Below are 23,350 nucleotides of genomic sequence, written 5' to 3'. Positions count from 1 at the left end.
GTCTTCTTGGTCCACGACCCTTGGGCTGGGGAGCCTGAAATGGGGATTGGCTCATTTGCTCCTTGAGGAGAACTTCTGCAATTGTATCTTCCCATTTCTGTGTCACCTACCTGGGGATGTGGATCTTGACTATACCAGATCTCTGCTGCTTCTCCTCCCTGTTTCATTGTAGTTCCTTTTTTAGTTCTGGAAAAGCTTTTCTATTCACCTTCATGTTGTTCTCATAGTTAGTTGCTCTATAAATCACTATAATTTTAGAGTGCCCATGGGAGCAGGAGGTGAACTTACGGTCTTCCCATTTTGTCAGCTTGGCCACATTTAATCTGAAATAATTTGCTATAAACTGTCTTTGGCCATCTAATATATAAGTGATTAGAGAACCAAAAGAAGGCAGCTAGAGTGAAATTAGCTTGCTTGTACCCAAATGGCTACATCAAAGCCATGAGAAGTTGTATCTTTTCCTGTAGCATTTATGCAGTCAGTGAGCAATCCCACTGGCACAAGGGCCAAGTATAAGAACAGTTAAGGCAGCCCAGTGCTTCTGATGCAAGCGTGGACCCCCATGGACAGCTGTGTTCTGAGGATGCTGCTGTGCTTCCTGCCCCACCTACTGTAAGCTTGATACTGTTGTCCAGTCTGGCATTTAAAGTTACTTAAAGCATTTATGACTCTCCCATCCACTCAGCATAGAAATTCATTTTCTTTTGTCTGATTTACTGTGGTATTTTTATTTTTTTTTATTTTTTATTGTTTATTTTTGTTCTTATGTTCTGTTCAACTTTAATTGGGTATTTTTTTTTTCATTTTGAAAAAATTATTTTTTTTTATTTTTATTATTATTTTTTTAATTTTTATTTATTTATTTATTTATTTATTTATTTTTTGTCATACATTGATATGAATCAGCCATAGATTTACACGTATTCCCCATCCCGATCCCCCCTCCCACCTCCCTCTCCACCCAATTCCTCTGGGTCTTCCCAGTGCACCAAGCCCGAGCACTTGTCTCATGCATCCCACCTGGGCTGGTGATCTGTTTCACCATAAACAGTATACATGCTGTTCTTTTGAAATATCCCACCCTCACCTTCTCCCACAGAGTTCAAAAGTCTGTTCTGTATTTCTGTGTCTCTTTTTCCGTTTTGCATATAGGGTTATCGTTACCATCTTTCTAAATTCCATATATATGTGTTAGTATGCTGTAATGTTCTTTATCTTTCTGGCTTACTTCACTCTGTATAATGGGCTCCAGTTTCATCCATCTCATTAGAACTGATTCAAATGAATTCTTTTTAACGGCTGAGTAATATTCCATGGTGTATATGTACCACAGCTTCCTTATCCATTCATCTGCTGATGGGCATCTAGGTTGCTTCCATGTCCTGGCTATTATAAACAGTGCTGCGATGAACATTGGGGTGCACGTGTCTCTTTCAGATCTGGTTTCCTCAGTGTGTATGCCCAGAAGTGGGATTGCTGGGTCATATGGCAGTTCTATTTCCAGTTTTTTAAGAAATCTCCACACTGTTTTCCATAGCGGCTGTACTAGTTTGCATTCCCACCAACAGTGTAAGAGGGTTCCCTTTTCTCCACACCCTCTCCAGCATTTATTGCCTGTAGACTTTTGGATAGCAGCCATCCTGACTGGCGTGTAATGGTACCTCATTGTGGTTTTGATTTGCATTTCTCTAATAATGAGTGATGTTGAGCATCTTTTCATGTGTTTGTTAGCCATCTGTATGTCTTCTTTGGAGAAATGTCTGTTTAGTTCTTTGGCCCATGTTTTGATTGGGTCATTTATTTTTCTGGAATTGAGCTGCAAGAGTTGCTTGTATATTTTTGAGATTAATCCTTTGTCTGTTTGCAGATGACATGATCCTCTACATAGAAAACCCTAAAGACTCTACCAGAAAATTACTAGAGCTAATCAATGAATATAGTAAAGTTGCAGGATATAAAATTAACACACAGAAATCCCTTGCATTCCTATATACTAACAATGAAAAAACAGAAAGAGAAATTAAGGAAACAATACCATTCACCATTGCAACAAAAAGAATAAAATACTTAGGAGTATATCTACCTAAAGAAACAAAAGACCTATACATAGAAAACTATAAAACACTGATGAAAGAAATCAAAGAGGACACAAACAGATGGAGAAACATACCGTGTTCATGGATTGGAAGAATCAATATTGTCAAAATGGCTATTCTACCCAAAGCAATCTATAGATTCAATGCAATCCCTATCAAGCTACCAACGGTATTTTTCACAGAACTAGACCAAAGGTTTCACAATTTGTATGGAAATACAAAAAACCTCGAATAGCCAAAGTAATCTTGAGAAAGAAGAATGGAACTGGAGGAATCAACCTGCCTGACTTCAGACTCTACTACAAAGCCACAGTCATCAAGACAGTATGGTACTGGCACAAAGACAGAAATATAGATCAATGGAACAGAATAGAAAGCCCAGAGATAAATCCACGAACCTATGGACACCTTATCTTTGACAAAGGAGGCAAGGATATACAATGGAAAAAAGACAACCTCTTTAACAAGTGGTGCTGGGAAAACTGGTCAACCACTTGTAAAAGAATGAAACTAGAACACTTTCTAACACCATACACAAAAATAAACTCAAAATGGATTAAAGATCTAAATGTAAGACCAGAAACTATAAAACTCCTAGAGGAGAACATAGGCAAAACACTCTCCGACATAAATCACAGCAAGATCCTCTATGACCCACCTCCCAGAATATTGGAAATAAAAGCAAAACTAAACAAATGGGACCTAATGAAACTTAAAAGCTTTTGCACTACAAAGGAAACTATAAGTAAGGTGAAAAGACAGCCCTCAGATTGGGAGAAAATAATAGCAAATACTGTGGTATTTTTAGGAATGGTCTCCCTGATCTGTGTTGATGGATTTCAATTATACCTTAATTATTACTAGGGTTATGTCTATGACTGTACTACCTTGAATGTGCCTGAGCTTGCCTTGAATGTGTCTAATCTTGTATGTTATTACTAAGATTTAATGCTATTTTGAAAATGTGTTATTCTGATTATACCTCACCATTTAAGCATATATAATTTTATATTTTTGTATAGCCACCTATTCTCCCCACTCATATTTAAACACTCTGCCTCTTTGTCGCTCCCTATGACCTTCTCTCTCAGTCACATTATCTTTCCCCACCTCACCCCTTTTCCTTAGTTCTGTCTCTCTTTCCCCTTATTGTTTCTTAGGTAAGCCATTGTAGAATTAGCTAGTTTGTGAAATCCTCGATAATCTTTCTAACGAAGTGTCATTTTCTTTAAAAAGTTAAGTGCATATGGAATTTAGTTAAATATATGGAATTTAGAAAGATGGTAACGATGACCCTATATGTGAGACAGCAAAAGAGACACAGATGTAAACAACAGTTTTTTGGACTATGAAGTCTTTCGGAAAGTGAAGTCACTCAGTCGTGTCCGACTCTTTGCGACCCCATGGACTGCAGCCTACCAGGCTCCCCCCACTCCTGGAATTCTCCAGGCAAGAGTACTGGAGTGGGTAGCCATTTCCTTCTCCAGGGGATCTTCCCAACTCAGGGATTGAACCCAGGTCTCCCGCATTCCAGGCAGATGCTTTAACCTCTGAGCAACCAGGGAAGCGCTGCTGCTGCTGCTAAGTCGCTTCAGTCGTGACCGACTTCTGTGCGACCCCATCGACGGCAGCCCACCAGGCTCCCCCCACTCCTGGAATTCTCCAGGCAAGAACACTGGAGTGGGTTGCCATTTCCTTCTCCAATGCATAAAAGTGAAAAGTGAAAGTGAAGTCGCTCAGTAGTGTCTGACTCTTCGCAACCCCATGGACTGCAGCCTACCAGGCTCCTCCATCCATGGGATTTTCCAGGAGAGAGTACTGGAGTGGGGTGCCAAGCCCTAAGTATAAGGAGTTTAGAAAGATGGTAACAATGACCCTATATGCGAGACAGCAAAAGAGACACCGATGTAAAGAATAGTCTTTTAGACTCTGTGGGAGAAGGCCAAGGTGGGATGATTTGAGAATAGCATTGAAATATGTATATTATCATATGTGAAACAGATCGCCAGTCCAGGTTCGATGCATGAGACAAGTGCTCAGGGCTGGTGCACTGGGACGATCCAGAGGGATGGGATGGGGAAGGAGGGGGGGAGGGGGCTTCAGGATGGGGAACACATGTACATCCATGGCTGATTCATGTCAGTGTATGGCAAAACCACTACAATATTGTAAAGTAACTAGCCTCCAATTAAAATAATTAATTTTTTAAAAAGTATATGTCCATTATATGACCAAACCACTAGTTCTTAGGTATTTAACCAAGAAATTAGAAAGTGCATGTCCATACACAAACTCATATAAATTTTCATAATACCTGTTTTCTATCAGAAAGTAGAACTGCCTTACCTGTTAATTGGTATGTGAATGAATAAACAAACTGTGATATATCCATACCATTAGATACTACTAAGCAGTAAAAAGCAATGAAATCTTGATACAGACTATGACATGGGACACAGATGATTCTCAAAATCATTCTGCTGAAGGAAATAGGTAAGACACTCTTATTCTGTTTACATAAATCCTAGAACATGAAAACTAGTATGACAGAAAGGAGATCAGTTGTCTGTGGGAATAGTGTGAGGAGGAGGGCAGGAGGGAGGGATTAAAAATGGAACAAGGACATATTTGAGCATGGGGCATATGCTAATAAGCCTTGATATAATTACATATACATGAAGCCATCATCACAGTCAGTATATACTTTAAACATAGATTATATCACTGAAACTATAAAGAAATAAATCTCTAGTTATGGTAGATTGAAAACAAAGTCTTAAAGAAATAGGATGAATTTTGCTTAACTGCATTGGTACTGTAGCACTAGCTCACAATAATCAAATGAAAAGAGTAAAGAAGAGCATTAGAACATAGAAAAAAGAAAAGTGGGAAATTACAGGACAAATGTGAGCTATATTAGAAAGAAACATGGTTTTTGAAGTGGGTTTGAAATGAATTTTTATTAAAAATGTAAGAACATAGTCTACATTTTCATATGACCTTCAGTGTTCTTTGAAAATCTTGCAGAAGAAAATTAAAAAGAATTCTTTATAATATAATGACTTTCTTAATGAAAATGTGTTTGCCCATGATTAAAATTCTTTATAGTTTTTTTTTTCTACTTTGTTGATTTTCTCCTTGCTAACTGCTATCAATTCATTTTGGTCTGCAGTTAAAAACTTTATCAAATGGTAGTGGCATAGCAATTTAATTTAAAAAAAAATAGTACCAACTTTAAAAAAATGAGTTACATTTTTATAAGTGTAAAGTATGAAATTACTTATGTCTGAAAGTAATTTAATAGAAGTAGATTAGAAAATAAAGTCATTAATACATGCCAAATACCTGACTTTGTTGCCTATGGAACACTGCACTCCACAGAGGTGATTCATTAGAAATACTGTGTCATTTAATATATTCTTTAATATGTTAAACCTGATTCAAAATAAGATCTTCAAATCATAAAAAATTAAGATTATTTCATGTTAAAGTGAAATTTATATTTAATATAGAGAGATTTTATAGAAAAAAATCTTTGAATTTGGGCTCTACATCTTTGTGTTCAAATACTGGCTATGTTTCTCTGCCTTGTTACTCAGACTTGGGCAATTTACCTAATTCTTCTGTTGAACATATTTTATTGAAGTATAGAGAATTTACAATGTGGTGTTAGTTTCTGGTATACAGCAAAGTGATTCCGTTCATATATATTCTTTTTCATTATGGTATACTATAGGATATTAAATATATTTCCATGTGCTATACAGTACGACCTTGTTTATCTTATATATACTAGTTTGCATCTGCTAATCCCAAACTCCTAATTTTCCCCTTCCCCACCGCCTTTCCCATTTGATCACCATAAGCTAGTTTTCTGTTTTTGTGAATCTCTGTTTCATAAGCCCATTTTTGTCATATTTTAGATCCCACATATATGTGATATTACATGGCATTTGTCTTTCTGACTTACTTAGTGTGATCATCTCTAGGTCCATCAATGGTGGTGCGAATGGCATTATTCCCTTCTTTGTAAAGGGTTAAATAGTATTCCACTGTGTTTCAAATCCTCTTTGTCCATTCATCTGTTGATGGACATCTAGGTAGACACTTAGACTTTTTCCATGTCTTGGTTATTGTAAATAATGCTGCTGTGAACAATGGAGTGCATTTGTCTTTTCAAATTAAAGTTATCTCAAAATATATACCCAGGAGTGGGATTGCTGGATAATATGGCAACTCTATTTTTAGATTTTAAGTAATCTTCATACTACTTTTCATAGTAGCTGTACTAATTTACATTGCCATCAGCAGTGCAGGAGGGTTTCCTTTTCTCCACACTCTTTCCAGTATTTATGAGTCATAGACTTTCTAATAATGTCCATTCTGGTGTGAGGTGGTACCTCATCGTAGTTTTGATTTGCATTTCTCTAATAATTAGTGCTTGAGCATCTTTTTATGTGCTTGTTGGCCACCTTCTTCATAGAAATGTCTCCCCATTTTTGACTGAGCTATTTGTATATTTTGGAGATTAATTCCTTACCAATTGCATTGTTTGCAAACATTTTTTTCCCCATGCGTTGCCTTTTTCTATTTGCTTATGGTTTCCTTTGCTGTGCAAAAGCTTTTAAGTTTAATTAGGTCCCATTTGTTTATTTTTGCTTTTATTTCCATTGCCTTGGGAGAATGACCTAAGCAAACATTGGTACTATTTATTTCAGAGAATATTTTGTCTATACTATCTTTTAGGAGTTTTATGGTGCCATGTCATATTTTTAAGTCTTTAAGTCGTTTTGAGTTTACCGTGTTTCAAGATTCCACATATGTGTTAATATATGATATTCATTTTTATCTTTCTGACTTACTTCCCTCTGTATGACAGACTATGTCCCCCACATCTCTACAAGTGGCCCAATTTCATTCCTTTTTATGGCTGAGTAAACAGCTCGTGAAACTATCCAAAAAACAACCCCATCAAAAAATGGACAGAAAAACTGTATCGACATTTCTCCAAAGAAGACATACAGATGGCCAAGAGGCATATGAAAAAGATGCTCAACATTACTAATTATTAGAGAAATGCAGATCAGAACTACAGCGTGTCACTTCACATAGTCAGAATGGCCATCATCCGAAAAAAAAAAAAAATCCACAAGTAATAAATGCTAGAAAGGGTGTGGAGCAAAAGGAGCCCTCCCACTGCTGGTGGGGATGTAGATTGACATAGCCAGTACACGGATTCCTTAAGCTAGAAACAGAACTACCAAATGACCCAGCGATCCAACTACTGGGCATATATCCTGAGAAAAACATAATTCAAAAAGACACATGCACCCCTGTGTTCATTGCAGCACTATTTACAATAGACAGACATGGAAGCAACCTAAAAGTTCATCAACAGATGAATGGATAAAGAGACTGCCTTTTAAGAACACATTTTAACTGCCACTTGATTTACTTTACAAGTTTAGGTGATGAGTTAGCTGTAATTGTTTTAAAGTATCCTGTAATGCCCAATATATTCATTTAACATTTTGGCATGTATTGAATTCCTCATACCCTTTACCTACCTACTCATTTCACTGACGCTCTCCATTCTTTCTGTAAAATAATGTGACAGTCACAACTCACAGGGCACTTAGTAGGCTGTACTTTCATATCCACTAACCTTACATATCTGCTTCCACCAAGTACCGAGTTATGTTTACTTCCAAACTTATTTGTGCCAGTTATGCTTATGACTGAAGTATGAAGTATATGAAGTATACTTATGACTGAACACTAAAATGTTCAAATATGACTATAAAGAGAAAAAAGGCTTTGCGTTGAGACAAATGGTTTGGAAAAGCTACTTGAAAATATACACTCTTGCATTAGGTGTGAACACAACAATTGTAACTGATAGAAAGGCTCTTTTAAAAAATCATTCCCCACTTACATTTTACTTCCATTAATGAACCAACAGAAATAAAGGTTCTTCTCTACCTCATCAAACAACAGGTAAGTTTATTTTTAAAATCCCCTTAAGTTTTTTGGTTAGCCACCTACATCAATACAGCCGTACTGAAACCCTTTTGCACTTGGCTTTCCAGACATGACCCTCTCCTGTTTCTTATTTTACCTCACTGGCTTCTCCATACTGTCTCAGTGCTTGTACTATCAACCCTTTGCTGGGTCTATTTCCATTGCTGACTCTCCTTAAAAGCCCAGACTTGTCATATGAAATTCTGATCTGACATCTTTATTTGTATATATTAATATGCATCTTCAATTTGAAATGATCTCTTCTCCTTGCTTACCTTCTGCTTTAGGCACCCTGGTCTTTTTGAACTTCCTTAAACTATTTTTTTTCTTCATTTCACTAACTTTGTGGTAATTTGTTATAACAGCAATAAAATATAAATTCACTAATGACAGTCAATACTATTGTAACAGTTTTTTTAAAGTGTCAGAGTAATGACTATGCCTATATTTGAAAACTAATTGGTTTATATTGTTCACAATATCATAAACATTTTAAATAGATGCACATCAAGTGTATATAGATTATTACCTTAGACTGTATTTGTGCCCACCCAGTGAAAAGTGATGTGAAAGTGAAAGTTGCTCAGTAGTGTTTGACCCTGGATCCCCATGAACCCTACAGTCCCTCAAATTCTCCAGGCCAGAATACTGGAGTGGGTAGCTTTTCCCTTCTCCAGGGGATCTTCCCAACCCAGGGATCGAATCCAGGTCTCACGCATTGCAGCGGATTCTTTACCAGCTGAGCTACAAGGGAAGCCCAAGAATACTGGAGTGGATAGCCTATCTCTTCTCTAGCAGATCTTCCTGACCCAGGAATCTAACCAAGGTCTCCTGCATTGCAGGTGGATTGCTTACCAACTGAGCTATGAAAGTGATGTCAGTTTAGTTGCTCAGCCGTGTCTAACTTAGCCATGAAAGTGATGTCAATGAGTTTTATTAAGAGATACAACTTGAGTAGTAATGGTTAAGTATAAAACCAATTATGATAGAGTCAAGATTATGATAAATGAACCAACAGGGGACATACAATGTGACATGGTGGCTCACAGGAGGAAATTCCACTTTCTGAGGAGAATGCGTAGAGGTTTTTTAGAGGAGGGAGCCTTCAGGGAAGTTATGACAGATGAGTGACATCTGAAAAGGAAGAGACACGTAGGCTGAACATTATAGGTAATGGGAATGAGAGAGAACCAGAAATGTATACCGAGTGATGGTAACATTCTCTTTTGAGATTTATTCCAGAAATGAAGAAAGAAATAGCACCTGGGCATAAGCAGCTCATGAGATGCAGTTCTCAGGCAATATGCTGTGATTTAATTGACTTTGGAAGGTGGTCCACTGAGGTATGCTGGTAAACATCCAAGGCTGCCAAAAACAATTTCAAAATTTTTAAAAATAACTGTCATATGATATTAAGATATACATGCATTGAAAATTTAGTTAAATCTTTACTGAATGAACTAGCAGAATAATCCCGTTGGTTACCAATGAAGATTCACTCTTATGTCTGCAGTCTTTTGAGTGTTCCAAGCCAGATTTTCGAAGCCTATAGCTTTAGAAAATGAAACAGAATAGTAATAAGAATCAAACACAGTGTAACAAATGATCTTAAAATAATGTGCACTGGAAATATTAGATAATCCAAATTTTTTTACGAATGAATATTTCTCTGTGTGTGTTTGCTGTTAGCCAAAGAGTGGTTTCTGTGGGAAATCAGAGGTAACATGTGACTTATAACTGGAAGTGTAGAACACAACCATCTGTCCGCTAATAACTCCTTTTGTTCACAGAACTGAAAAGCTATTCATCAAGACTATTGCCATAGAGCCATAAGGTTTTACCTGTAAAACTTTTATCTAAGTTTTAAGAACTTTTTCTTCTTACATAACCTATACCAGTTTTCAGTTTTTACATTCAAATAGCAGGCTTTGTTTTCATAGACTTTGTTATAAGAAATATAATTCCAGTACTTCTGCTTCACTAATTTTTTACCACCATAAACATGCATGTCCATATATTTATTTTCTTTATATGTTATTTAAATATTTTCATTATCTCCTTCTAGTAGTGAAGGTATATAATCTAGTCTTTTTGAGTGGTTTTTGAAGTAATACCAGCTCTTTAAAATGTAGGGAGAATTCATCTGTAGAAGGAATAATAATCATAATACCAGGCTTTAGTATGAGGACTGCAAAATGTTTTAATTAAAATCATTAATTTCACATTTCTAATGCTTTAGTTTTGTTTCTCCTCCCAGGTTTGAATATATGCAAATATGAAAGAATTAAAGTGATTTAAATGCTCATTACTACTATGCAGAACTGAAGAAATATAACCTCTAGGTAGTCTTAGAGCATCACACTATGCAGATACAATCAAGTAAGAAGAATCATGCATTTCAAAGAGTAATTGGGTCTACACTGCATTTTCTCCAGGAGAGAATTCTCCATGAGTATTAATTAAAGCATTATTTTGGAAAAGGTATAGGTCTCCTGTGTAATCACCAGTGGGGGGGAAAAAAGAGTAAAATAGTAAATGATTCAGAGACTTAATAGGCATGTATTTTCAGCATCACATATAATTCAGGGTTTCATGCAGCCCATTTTAGCAGCTACTGTCTCATAATATATTAAAGCATGCTATTTAACATGACTTATTTCTAAGAAGTATGAGACTGACTGATACTTTATAGAGATCTTTTTATAACCCAGAAGCTAAGGCCTAATTCACGCAGAAACTGAGTTTAACAAATACGAAAAATTCTGCTAGAATCGGATACCATCCCTTCTCCAGTGGATCTTCCCAACCCAGGTATCGAACCAGGGTCTCCTACATTGCAAGTGGATTCTTTACCAGCTGAGCTACCAGGGAAGCCCAGAATGGATACACTGAGTATTTAAAACACCATTTATCTTAGCACAAGGAAAACTCTGATCAATAAGGAAGCTTTGTAACTAAATGTCTCAGATAAACTTATTTACAATAATTCCACGGGGAATATACTGAAGAAAATGTTGACAATACGGTCAACTGTTGATGAATATGGTATATGATTTTTGGTTACTTTAGCCTCAAAAATGAAGTTAAGTGACTCTGGACTAAAAGATTCTCTCTACCTTTCTCTATGATCTACATGATTAATGACTGAGGTTGGTGACCATCTTTCATCTAAGTAGATAGCAACAAAAAATGTGGTCCCCAGAAAATGTTTGAATTTCAGGAATATTTAGAGACAGAAATAGATTGGTTCTAAGGAAGGTTCTAGTGGTTCACTTATTGCACAGCATAATACTTAGAAAGCATTTTAGGGTAGTTATCTCAGTATCAATAGGAATTGTAAATTTTTAAAAACTGTAGTGGATATACCCAGTGACTATATCCAAATGGGCATAGATCTCTCAATTTTCAAATTTCATATAGCAATTTTATCAGTATTATTATGAATTCTATTATTCCAAATTCAGAATTTCCATTCTAATCTTTTGTTTTAAAATGCAATGCATTCTCAAATCTACTCTTAATTTTTATCTGTTTAGGCATCTGGTCTCAAGCACAACTTATGCACACTCCTGCATAAGTTAAAAACATTAGAGACAGAAAATTATGGAAAAATTATTTTCTTCAATGGCAGAACACAAAAGTAAAGGTAATTTCCCAATTTCTCTAATCTCCTGTACTACTCTGAATAAACAAAACTTAAAGATCCATAAAGACCATTAGATTTTTACCCATGTGACAGTTTTGCTCATTTCTTTCCAGAAACACACTGCTAATAGGATAGTCTAAAGTTTCCAGTGAAACACACTTTTTTCCTGTACTATATATTTCCCTCCACATCCCCAAAGTGTAACAAGAGTAGCATTGGATTTAGCTCTCAAATGCATATTCCAACACAGAACTATATTCCCAATAATAGTAAGCAATGTTTTGTATCTTCTAAGATGCAGTAAGCATAGCACCTGTAATAAGTTGCATACATGATCATAAAAATTTAGTAATATCCTGAAAAAATATAGACTAATGATTTAAAAAGAACAGTTGATAATATAAAACATATTAGCACAGTGGACATGAACACTGAATTAGCCCCAAAATTCACTTAAATAAATACTACATTAACTAGAATGGAGATCATTATGACATTTACACATGAAATGCTATTTTAAATATCAAATGTGCACTAAAAAATTAGAAATGAAAAAATATATTAGAGTCTGATTTAGTTTCTTCAATTACATTTTGTTTAGGATTTATCTCTACAGTAATTTAATACTTTAATTAAATCTACAACTATTCTCATTTCTAAAAGATATACTTCATTGTGTAATACATAACTAAATCACTAATGAAGAAGACTTTCCATCTCAATCAATAGTAATATGGTAATAATGTAAATACTATTTCTAAATGACTTAATTCTGTGATTGCACTTAAACTTTGGGGAGATAAAATTGAATAAAACCCAAATCCCTGCCTTTGTAGAGTTTTGTGTGAGAGTCAAAATACACAATATATTCTATACTTTCTACTAGTTACACCATCGGCGTGGACTGTTGTGTTCATCCCTGCTGGTTTCACAGTCACAGAATGGTAACACCTAGAAACTTGAGTTATAGTGTAAGCAAGAAGACACAGGAAGAGCAAACAGGGCAGATGGAAACCATTAGTGCACTAACATTTAACTTCAAATGGGTAGACTGCATACTTTTCAGGTTGGATAAATCTCTTAAAATGTGTGTGAATAGTTCCTTTAATGCATGCAATTACATACCAGGTCAGTGGTATTACTAATGCTAATACACTTAGTGATGATAGTAACTACTGTATATTGACAACATGTGATCTTAGTTTTCAAAGATTCAAATGTATTAACCCATTTATTGTTGCCTTATAACGCCATAATTCAGGTACTTTTCTTAACTGCATTATACAAATGAGCAAACTGAAGCTTCAAGAAGTTGATAACTTACCCAAAGTTACACAACACATCAGACACTACAGGAGTCATATTCTGACAGTCCAGCCCCAGATCCTGAGGTCCCGAGGTCTTTGTTATACCATCTTACATGTGTACATATCAATGTTATATATGCACAGATATCTATAAACTTTAACTTTCTTGTATACTTAGCATTATTAATCATGGTATATATTCTTTCCTTCCAGAAATGCACACTGTTTTTCTACGTGCCATGCACTATTATAGATGCTGAGAATAAATGATAGTAAGATTGCTAGCAAAAAAAACTATTTTGCCAGTTGTTATAAAATGGTAAGAAAGATTTTATGCAAGAGATCAGGCTCAACTCCAAATATAGCAAAGGCAGTTGGAGATTTATAGACAACTATAGTGAGAAAGTTACTGAATGAAGAATTACTAAGTAGTGATAACAGGGGTAGGGGGACTTCTATAAAACCAACTTAGAATTCTTGCTGAAAGTGGGTTAGGGTGACCAGATAGTGAGATGGGGAATTGTAGCTAAACTGAGCAGAATTCTTACCACAACTGGAGGAGGCAGGGGAAAGCAAGTTCCAGGGATGAGGCTGAGTCAACAAGAGGGTACAGGAAAGCTTCAATTTTAGATTCATTAAAATCCCTTTTCCGGTATAAATACTGTATTTCAAACTATTCTCTCCTATAGGATTCTTTCAGTGTTCTTCCAACAACCAAAATAAAAAACAGTAAAGATAACTAAAGCCAACTCTTAATGTAATAGAGCTGTTCAGTAAGAAATAAAGTGGAAGGAACATTGTAATTCAAACACCAGCTTTTGGAAATGAGAACAATACCTTCCTATTTACTTTAAGGGATCTCTGACTGTTGAACATATTCAAAATGATACTCAAAATTAAAATAAATTTAACAATGATGTGAAAATATAACCATGGAATTGATTAAATGCAGAGGACAAGTATGTATATACCAAGGTGTATACATATACACAAAGAAGAATGTATAAATTGTAACAAATTCAGAACATTATAAACTTGAGTTTGTTTTTCAAATGATATTCGATTATTCATGAAACCTGCAAATTAAATTTTGTATTTGACTTAGAAATTATGTAATTAAGTATTGATTTACTATATAGTTTTACAGCCTCTACCTTCTTACAATAGTCAACATGAATTATGTGTCAAAGGATGACAATTTATAAATAAATGCACCTATACTTTATAAACTAATCAGCTAAGAGATAATTGATTTTATTTTTCTCCGCATTGTAAGTCATACTTCAGTTTTAGGTGTATCTATTGGCAAACCACTTCAGTATTTTTCTGTGGAGAGCTCCATGGACAGAGGAGCTTGGTGGGCTACAGTCCATGGGGTTGCACAGAGTTGGACATGACTTAGCGATTGAACAACAACAATGTTGAATATGAATCCAGTTTGGTTCCAACTTTTAAATTAAAAAGTATAATATGGGCAACCAGATTTAAAATAATTAGTTTTACCATTAATGACAGGAATTAATGCAACATTTTTTTTTAAATGGCAGACAGTTTTGCAGGAGAAAGTATAAATAAATCCTGGAAAAAGTACTTCTAGCTTTTGCTGATGTTATATTTAACGTGTTCTGTAATTTAGCACCAATTATCAATTATATAGGTTGACAATCTTGATATTGCTTACCTATAAATTTATTAAATGACAACAATAGTTCAGTTCAGTCACTCAGTCGTGTCCAACTCTTTGCAACCCAACGGATTGTGACACGCCAGGCCTCCCTGTCCATCACCAACTCCTGGAGTTTACTCAAACTCATGTCCATTGAGTCAGTGATGCCATCCAACCATCTCATCCTCTGTCATCCCCTTCTCCTCCTGCCCTCAATCTTTCCCAGGATCAGAGTCTTTTGAAATGAGTCAGCTTTTCACATCAGGTGGCCAAAGTATTGGAGTTTCACCTTAAGCATCAGTCCTTCCAATGAACAACCAGGACTGATCTCCTTCAGGATGGACTGGTTGGATTTCCTTGCAGTCCAAGGGACTCTCAAGAGGCTTCTCCAACACCACAGTTCAAAAGCATCAATTCTTCTACACTCAGCTTTGTTTATAGTCCAACTCTCACATCCATACATGACCACTAGAAAAACCACAGCCTTGACTAGATGGACCTTTGTTGGCAAAGTAATGTCTTTGCTTTTTAATATGCTGTCTAGATTGGTCATAACTTTTCTTCCAAGGAGCAAGTGTCTTTTAATTTCATGGCTGCAGTCACCAACTGCAGTGATATTGGAGCCCAGAAAAATAAAGTCAGCCACTGTTTCCACTGTTTCCCCATCTATTTGCCATGAAGTGATGGGACCACATGCCATGATATTTGTTTTCTGAATGTTGAGCTTTAAGCCAACTTTTTCACTCTCCTCTTTCACTTTCATCAAGAGGCTCTTTAGTTCTTCTTCACTTTCTGCCATAAGGGTGGTGTCATCTGCATATCATATCTGAGGTTATTGATATTTTTCACGGCAACCTTGATTCCAGCTTGTGCTTCATCTAGCTCAGTGTTTCTCATGATGTATTCTGCATATAAGTTAAATAAGCAGGGTGACAATATACAGCTGTGTATGTGAATAAAAATTTATTTTCTCTCTGAAAGCTCATGCATTAAAATTCTTGGAATTTGGAGCTATTTTGTTGAATTGTCATACACTTTTAGCTATACCTTTAGAAGGTAAGTCTTTAGAAGTAGTGAATAATGATTGGAGATGATTGTTGAAATATGGCATTACGTTCTATTCTGGATAATAATGTAAAAATTAATATCTTGACCTTGCTGAATTTTCTTAAATCTTTTCTTCACATCAATATACCTCTCTGAAAAGTATTTCTCAAAGGTGGTTTAAAATCAAACAGAGGTGATTCAGATATTATATTAGTTGCTAGGATTTTTATAACCAAATTCTGTTGGTTAAACTACAGAAACTTAAGCTTTGGAATCTAGAAGTCCAATATTAATGTTCTGGCTCATTACATTTTGGTGAGAATGCTTCATGATTTGCAGCCACCTTCCTGCTATGTCTTCATATGTCCTTTCCTTGGCTCATGTGCACAGAGTGAGTGAGAGTATGCAAACCCTGATATCTCTCTTTCTAAGGATATTATTCCTGTCACATCAGGCCTCTCCCCCTTATCATCTCTTTTACACTTATTTCCTTAGAGGCTCCACCTCCACATGTAACCACATTGGACATTAGGGCTTCAATATGTGGAAGTAAGAATTTCAGAGGGACAAAGTCAGTAAATAACAATATATATTATTCTGTCATGTTGCTATCAACCAAGCCTACAATGGATAATAGTGACATATTTAATATTTAAATACTGACATATGTGGTACTGTAGTGGCTTAAACTCTATACATCATCCCTCGATATCTAAATCTGAGACTAGTAAAAATAAGTTTATACATGACTTATGACTTCAACATTACTAGGAGACAGACTACCCAAAAACTTAACTGTAGGAGGAGAATCGACCCTAAATTCCATCTGAGCTCTTGCTCTTACTACAGCGGGTGGATAAGGGGGAGCCTTAGTAGGCGGCTTTTTTTGTTTATTTTTTTAAAGAGAGGGTTGGGGTTAAAGAATAAATTCAAAAGGACAGGAAAACCTACCTCCAGAAAAACAATGTGCAGGAGTAAATGTCAGATGAAGATACTGTGACTTGGGAGTAGAGGAAAAACACTTGAAAGTGGACTGGAATGAAGGTGGCAGCCTGACAGAAACACTGATTCTGGGAATAAAGACAAAGGTGGAAAAGGAATGACAATGAAGGATAAAGGGGATGTAAGCATCCTGCAGAAATACAGAGGAAACGGAAACACACAGGCCAAGCCACTCTCTCACCACCGCCTACCACTAACTGTATTTAATAAAGCAATTGTTTCCTCACTACAGAGATGCAAAAGGCACTCGAATATTAGACTGTTCCCCAAAGGCACAGGAATAGGAAAAAAAAAATTACACACTAACTTAAAATAGAAATGCGTATCATGACATTTCAGTTGATGAAAACTGAACAACATATTTTAAACCTAAGTACAAAAAGGAATAAACGAGAGTGGATCTAGTTTTGATCAAACTCAGAGAAAAAGACTGAAGGGAAAACCCATCTTACCAAAAAAAAAAATTACAATAGACTTAATAATATACCTGAGAAAATGAGGAAACTGATACATATGGTACCCAAAGTGTCCACAAAGGCATATGACATGGGGAGTTAATAGTCACTTGATTTCCTTTCAATAGAGAGCACGTACAGTATTAAAATTCTCTTTTCCTTGTGCTGTATTTATCTGAATTAATTTGCTAAAATGTATCTTCATGTGCATCATATCTAATAATATAAGGCTGGGATTTTAATCTCTTCTTTAATTTTTCTAAGTATTATTTTTTATCTTATAAAGTATCAACTGACATGACACTGGGGGAACATATTAATAGACATTACCACAGATTGAGAAGCTATATAGTCTATATTACTTAAAATATGTATATAAAACATCACTATATGTTTCATAAGTCTATTCAAAGCTACATATTCAAATATTAGATTAGTATATGTATACATGTAATGTATATGATATAAATAGAGATTATATGACCACATGCTATTCTTCAGCTATATAGTGACCACACATACAAAATAACATCTATGTAATAGAACTTAATCTGTTTCTTCTTCTAAGTACATATATGATGAAAGGGAAGGATTTCCATATATATGCATTGGGAATAAAACAAATAATTAAAGTTAAAATAAATAGTAAATAAATAAAACCTAAATGGACTCCTGTACTGACCACTGATGATTGTTTCACTAAATATGAAATGAGCTAATTGTCTACATTCAAGATAACAGAAAAAATTATAAAAATGTGACAACCCAAAATTATGCTAAAATACTATAATCCTAAACTTGGATTTTGAGAACTCCTTGAAAGTGATCCAAATCCTTAGTCAATCATATTTTTTAAAAAATTCAAAGACAGATGCACCCTCAGGTTCATAGCAGCACTATTTTCAATAGCCAAGACATGGAAGCAATCTAAATGTTCATCAACAGATGCATGGTTAAAGAAGATGTGGTATATGTATATAATGTAATACTAGTCGGCCATAAGAAAGAATGAAATTTCGCCATCTGCAACAATATGGATGGATTTACAGATTATCATACTAAGTGAAGTCAGACAAAGACAAATACTATATGATATCACTTATATGTGGAATCTAAAGTAGGATACAAATGAATTTATTCACAAGCCATAAACAGACTCACTTTAAAAATAAACTTACAGTTACTAAAGGGGAAAAGTGGGAGGGTAGGATAAATTAAGAGTCTGGGATTAACAGATACACACTGCTATATATGAAACAGATAAGAAGAAAGGGCCTAAAATGTAGCACAGGAAACAACCCTCAATATTCTATAAAAATCTATATGGGAAAACAATCTAGAAAAGAATGGAGATATGTATAACTGATTCCCTTTGCTGTACCGCTGAAACTTAACAACATTGTAATATAACATATGGTAAATAACTATATTAGAATGTAAAAGTTAAATTAAAAAAAATTATTAGACACACTTGGCAGTTCTTTTTTCCTCTCTGAAACAAAGTACATTTTCTTTTCATCTTCAAATTATAAGATTGTATCTCTTTTTTTTTATATTGGTGTGATAATTATAATTGCTTGTACACTTGGGGCTAAGCCTTTTTCTTCTCAATTCTGAAATTCAGTTACTTTACCTCCTTCACCCTGGTTTTTACCTGTTTAAGGCATCTCATGCCTCAAATCCTTATCTAACACATAGAAGTGGAAAAGGGGCAGAAGTATAGTGGGGTGAGAAGGTGTGTAAAGTTACAGAGAAAGTGGGCACACACAGACTTTCTTTGGCAAGAGGTGGAAAAAAGGTTGTGAGCTGTGACTATTCAGAGGTGAGGTGCATATTCAATCATTCAATATAAGACAATTTAAGCCTTATAAGTGTGGCAATATTTAACAACTGCTTTTCTTACATCAAATAATCTGACATTAAGAAAGTCCAACAGTGGATTTCCCTGGTGGTTCAACGGTTAGGACTTGGTACTTTCTCAGCCATGGTTCAGGCTCAACCCTTGGTCCGGGAACTAAGATTCCACTAGCCACAAGGCATGACCAAAAAAATAAATAAATTCTAAGAGTACCTAAATTATGCATGCTATCTAGGGGAGAAGCTTTGCCATACATCCCCACCTCCCCCTTCAGAGGCTTTCAGAAGTATAATTCACTGATAAATTACATATTTTACTGGAAAGCCACAAACCCTATAGAAAAAATAATAAATAGCCAGAGCAAGGACATAAGGTAAGAGCTTGCCTAGGGTGTTCGTACAGAACAAGGGTAACAGCGAGTCTAGAACCAGGTGAGTGAATGAAGGAGAGAAACCAGAGCAGGTCAGAGAGTTTGCTTAAAATGGAAATGTGAAGCCTGCAGGCCATGGTATGGACTTTGGTTTTTAGTCTTAGTGAAAAGGAGACTCATGGCAGAGTTTAAGCAGAGGGATAACAAGCTCAAACAGGTATTTTAAAACGGTCACCCTATTCTTTCGAGGGAAAACCTGTAAGAGATCAGGTGTAGCAGCAGAAATATCTGTTAGGAAGCTGCAACAGTAACCCTGATTAGAGCAGATCTGGGGTGATAACAGAAGAGGAAGGATACAGGGATTAGATAATTCAAATAGTTTGCAGTTGAGCAAAGGGATTTGTGATGGGTGAGTGGCATGAAATATAGTATCAAGGATGGCTAGAGGTGCCTGTGACCCTGGGAAACTGTGGATCCAGACTGAAATGAGTAAGGTGGCATGTGGATCATGTTGTGGGGAGAAACCACAGATTTAATTTTGGAAATGATCAATTCAAAAGCCTGTTTCACATCCTAGAAGAGATGTCAGGTACTCAGCCTGATACATGAGTATGTAGTTCCAGAGACAACAGTGTAATAGATACTTTCATTTTTTTACTAAATCAATAGAACAAAAGTCTTAATGTTGGTTTCAGTTTTCATCAGAGTATCTTCACATATGTACTCTAGCCATTTAAATTTATTTGTGAGAAAATTATCCATTCCTAGCCTTTTTTTCTGACATTTTTTCTATTGAGTTGTCTTAAATTCTATGAATTTTCAATGCTCAAAGTCTATTAACTCTTTATCGACCAGATATATATTAATGTGTCTTTTGTTACCGAACATTATTGACTTGAGATCTTTCACTGTTCACTTAAATAGCAAATAACTGGTCACAGGTGTTAGTTTCTGCAAAAATACCCAAGTCAATAACGTGTTTAAGACAAACCTTCCAGATTGATGTTTTTAACAGACCACATCAAGGGATGCATGGAGGAAAAGACACAGGAGTTTCTGAAGGAGTTACATCTTTCTATTATCTGTTAAAGTATATACCAGACTCAGAAATATTGTTCAGCTATACAGATAAGTTAGGTTTACATGATGAACATGAATTCTGGAGATGAACTGCCCAGATTCACAACCCAGCTCTGCTAAGTGCATGAAAGTGAAAGTTGCTTAGTCCTGTCCGACTGTTTGCAACCCCATGGACTATGTATGTAGTCCATGGAATTCTCCAGGCCAGAGTACTGGAGTGGGTAGCCTTCCCCTTCTTCAGGGGATCTTCCCAACCCAGGGATCAAACCCAGGTCTCCCGCATTGCAGGTGATTTCTTTACCAGCTGAGCCATAAGGGAAGCCCAAGAATACTTGAGTGGGTAGCCTATCCCTTCTCAGGAATCAAACTGGTGTCTCCTGCATTGCAGGCGGATTCTTTACCAACAGAGCTATCAGGCAAGCTAAGTGCATGGTGTTAGGCAAATTTCCTTTTTCTTTCTTTCTTGCCTCAATTTTATCATTTGTTTGGGTTGTTTTGTTAAAAATGCATTTGCTTGATACATAGGAGGGAGGGAGTGGAATGAGACTATGAGACTGCATACAGGTTGAGTGGATATTATAGTTGACCCTTGAACAACTCTGGGACTAAAAACACCAATCTTCCACACAAAAATCTGTGCGTAACTTTACACTCGACCCCTAGTATCCTCCTCTGCAGATTCAACCAACCATGGATCATGTAGTGCAGTAGTACATATTTACTGAAAAAATTCCACATATAAAGTGGACCTGTGTGTCCACAATTCAATCCCATGTGGTTTAAGTTCTGGGGTACTACATTATTTCCTCCACCCACCTTTGTATTTTATTTTGCTTTGCAGTGATCATATTATTCTTTTAGAATTAAAGAAACTGTTATTCTTTTAGAATTAAAGAAATTATAACACTTTTAGTTTTGTGTGTCGTAGTAATTTATAGTGCTATATTCTATTTTTTATGTTTTTATCATATTTATAAAATACATATCCAAATAATTTAAAAATTGATGTATACCTAAATTATTCCTTTGGTTTATTGAAGTACTCCATTGAAAATATTTGTTATAACCTATTCAGTGTCAGATAGACTTTTTGGATTAGTCATTCAACATTCCTTCTGAGGATGCAGAGTATAATCAGTGGCTTCTGGTGTCATAGCTAGGCAAACTGCTAAGATGTGGATTCCTAATTCCACCAGTAAAAGGTACGTGCTGGCTTAATGCATTGGTCAGAAGTGGGCATGGGCATGCCAAAGTCATTGTCTGCCAGCAATCTTTACTGACCTGAGCCTCAACCTCTATCAGTGAGGGTCTTTAATATAGGATTTTAATGCCTTGATTTGATTTTTTAAAAAATTAAAATGTTACCTTTTCAACTATGACATTTTTCCTATACAAAAATAAGCCTTTGAAATGAGATTATATGTTTCCAACAAATAATGGTATCACTTGTCTTTCCATATCTGCTTCAGTTTGACACTTACATTTACCAACTTCACCTAAAACCAGTTGAAAACTTTCTTTCCCTGTGTGAGACATAGACTAACCTTCTGTCTATGGAAATTAACATTTTACTGGAATATTATTTTATTTACATTTTTGGAGAAATGTCTCAGTCTTTTATCACCTTATTAGATTTCTAGTCATTTCAGGTAGATTTATTCAAGCGTTTAAAAAGTATTATATGCTAAAAATACACTTGTCATTTTGCAAGATGAAAAATATGACACCTGTTATCCTCAGGTAATGTAATTCACAAAAGTAATGCATTAATTCCTTAGCTTCTGGCATCTATAGAGCACTCAGCTGGAATTCATGTCCCCTTAGGCTAATAATTTTATGAAATTTATAAAGGTTCAAATCATTTAAAAATAAAACCTATTATATAAGTAGGAAAATAGATTTGTTTGCAATCCTTCAGCAGACAAGTATGGTTTGTGACATTTAAAAAAACCCAAGAGATTCTACAACCATTAACTTTTTTCTCAATAATTATTTCTATTAAATTAGAATATTCTAACTTATAATTGTATGCCATAAGAATGCTGGAAAGTGTTTGAAAAATCATAAATTATATGTCTGTAAACTGAATATGAATACAGAAATTATGGTGCAGTTTCTTATTGAAGATGAACTGCACCTTAGCATCTTAGAAGCTAAATTAACAAGCCTATTACTCTTGAGTTGAAACTGCATTTTTCATTCTCGGAGTCAGTGGCAAATGGATTCTCCTCATATTTTTTTAATTGAACTCTGTAATTTATTTCTTCATACATATTGAAACATTTGAAAGTTGATTAAAACAACCACAACCATGACTTTATCTTTCTGATGGAATAAAACAAATCATCAAATATTGGAAGCCATATATTGAATTCTTAGTACTTGAGCTATTTACACAATAATTATGCTTTAAGGAACTATGTTATTCTTAATTATATCTTCTAAAAACATACTTTGGTCCCCAAATTTTAAGTTCAGGATATTACATCCCTGGTTACATCCCTGAAATATGATACCTGAGTAAGCACACATAATCATAGAAATGTACTTGTGTTATCAATGTCAACAAAACATGTTGTACACTAAGTATTATTTCTCTGGCTTTTGGCATCTCATCTCTCATCTACATGAATGGTAAATTATTTTGTTAAGAAGATGGCATCAACATCTTTACATTCACAATTTTCAGGTTTATTCAATACTTAATCAAGATCAGAAGGTTAAATCCTGACTAACAACTGTTTTCTCAATAAACCTATCTCATTCATTTTCCGATGCATGCTTTGTTCAACACCAACAGTA

The 23,350-nt window shown here is 35.3% G+C and overlaps 1 protein-coding gene across 3 annotated transcripts in view; it reads left to right on the top strand.

Annotated features, from left to right (window-relative positions):
- The window catches only part of LOC122422330, a 240,956-nt gene that overhangs the window by 185,686 nt on the left and 31,920 nt on the right, over positions 1-23,350 (top strand). Inside the window, exon 3 of one of the 3 annotated variants that reach the window (XM_043438798.1) lies at positions 1,868-1,915. The exons of the other annotated variants lie outside the window; for them this stretch is intronic. Coding sequence (XP_043294733.1) covers positions 1,868-1,871 — 4 coding nt within the window. The 3' untranslated portion in view covers positions 1,872-1,915. Of the gene's footprint in view, positions 1-1,867; positions 1,916-23,350 lie in introns of those variants that run through there. 3 annotated transcript variants of the gene reach the window in all.

This window comes from Cervus canadensis, chromosome 19, assembly GCF_019320065.1.
Source record: "Cervus canadensis isolate Bull #8, Minnesota chromosome 19, ASM1932006v1, whole genome shotgun sequence".
NCBI classification, from domain to species: Eukaryota; Metazoa; Chordata; class Mammalia; order Artiodactyla; family Cervidae; genus Cervus; species Cervus canadensis.
Note: the sequence above shows the minus strand (reverse complement) of the source record. Positions and strands in the feature narration are given on the sequence as shown.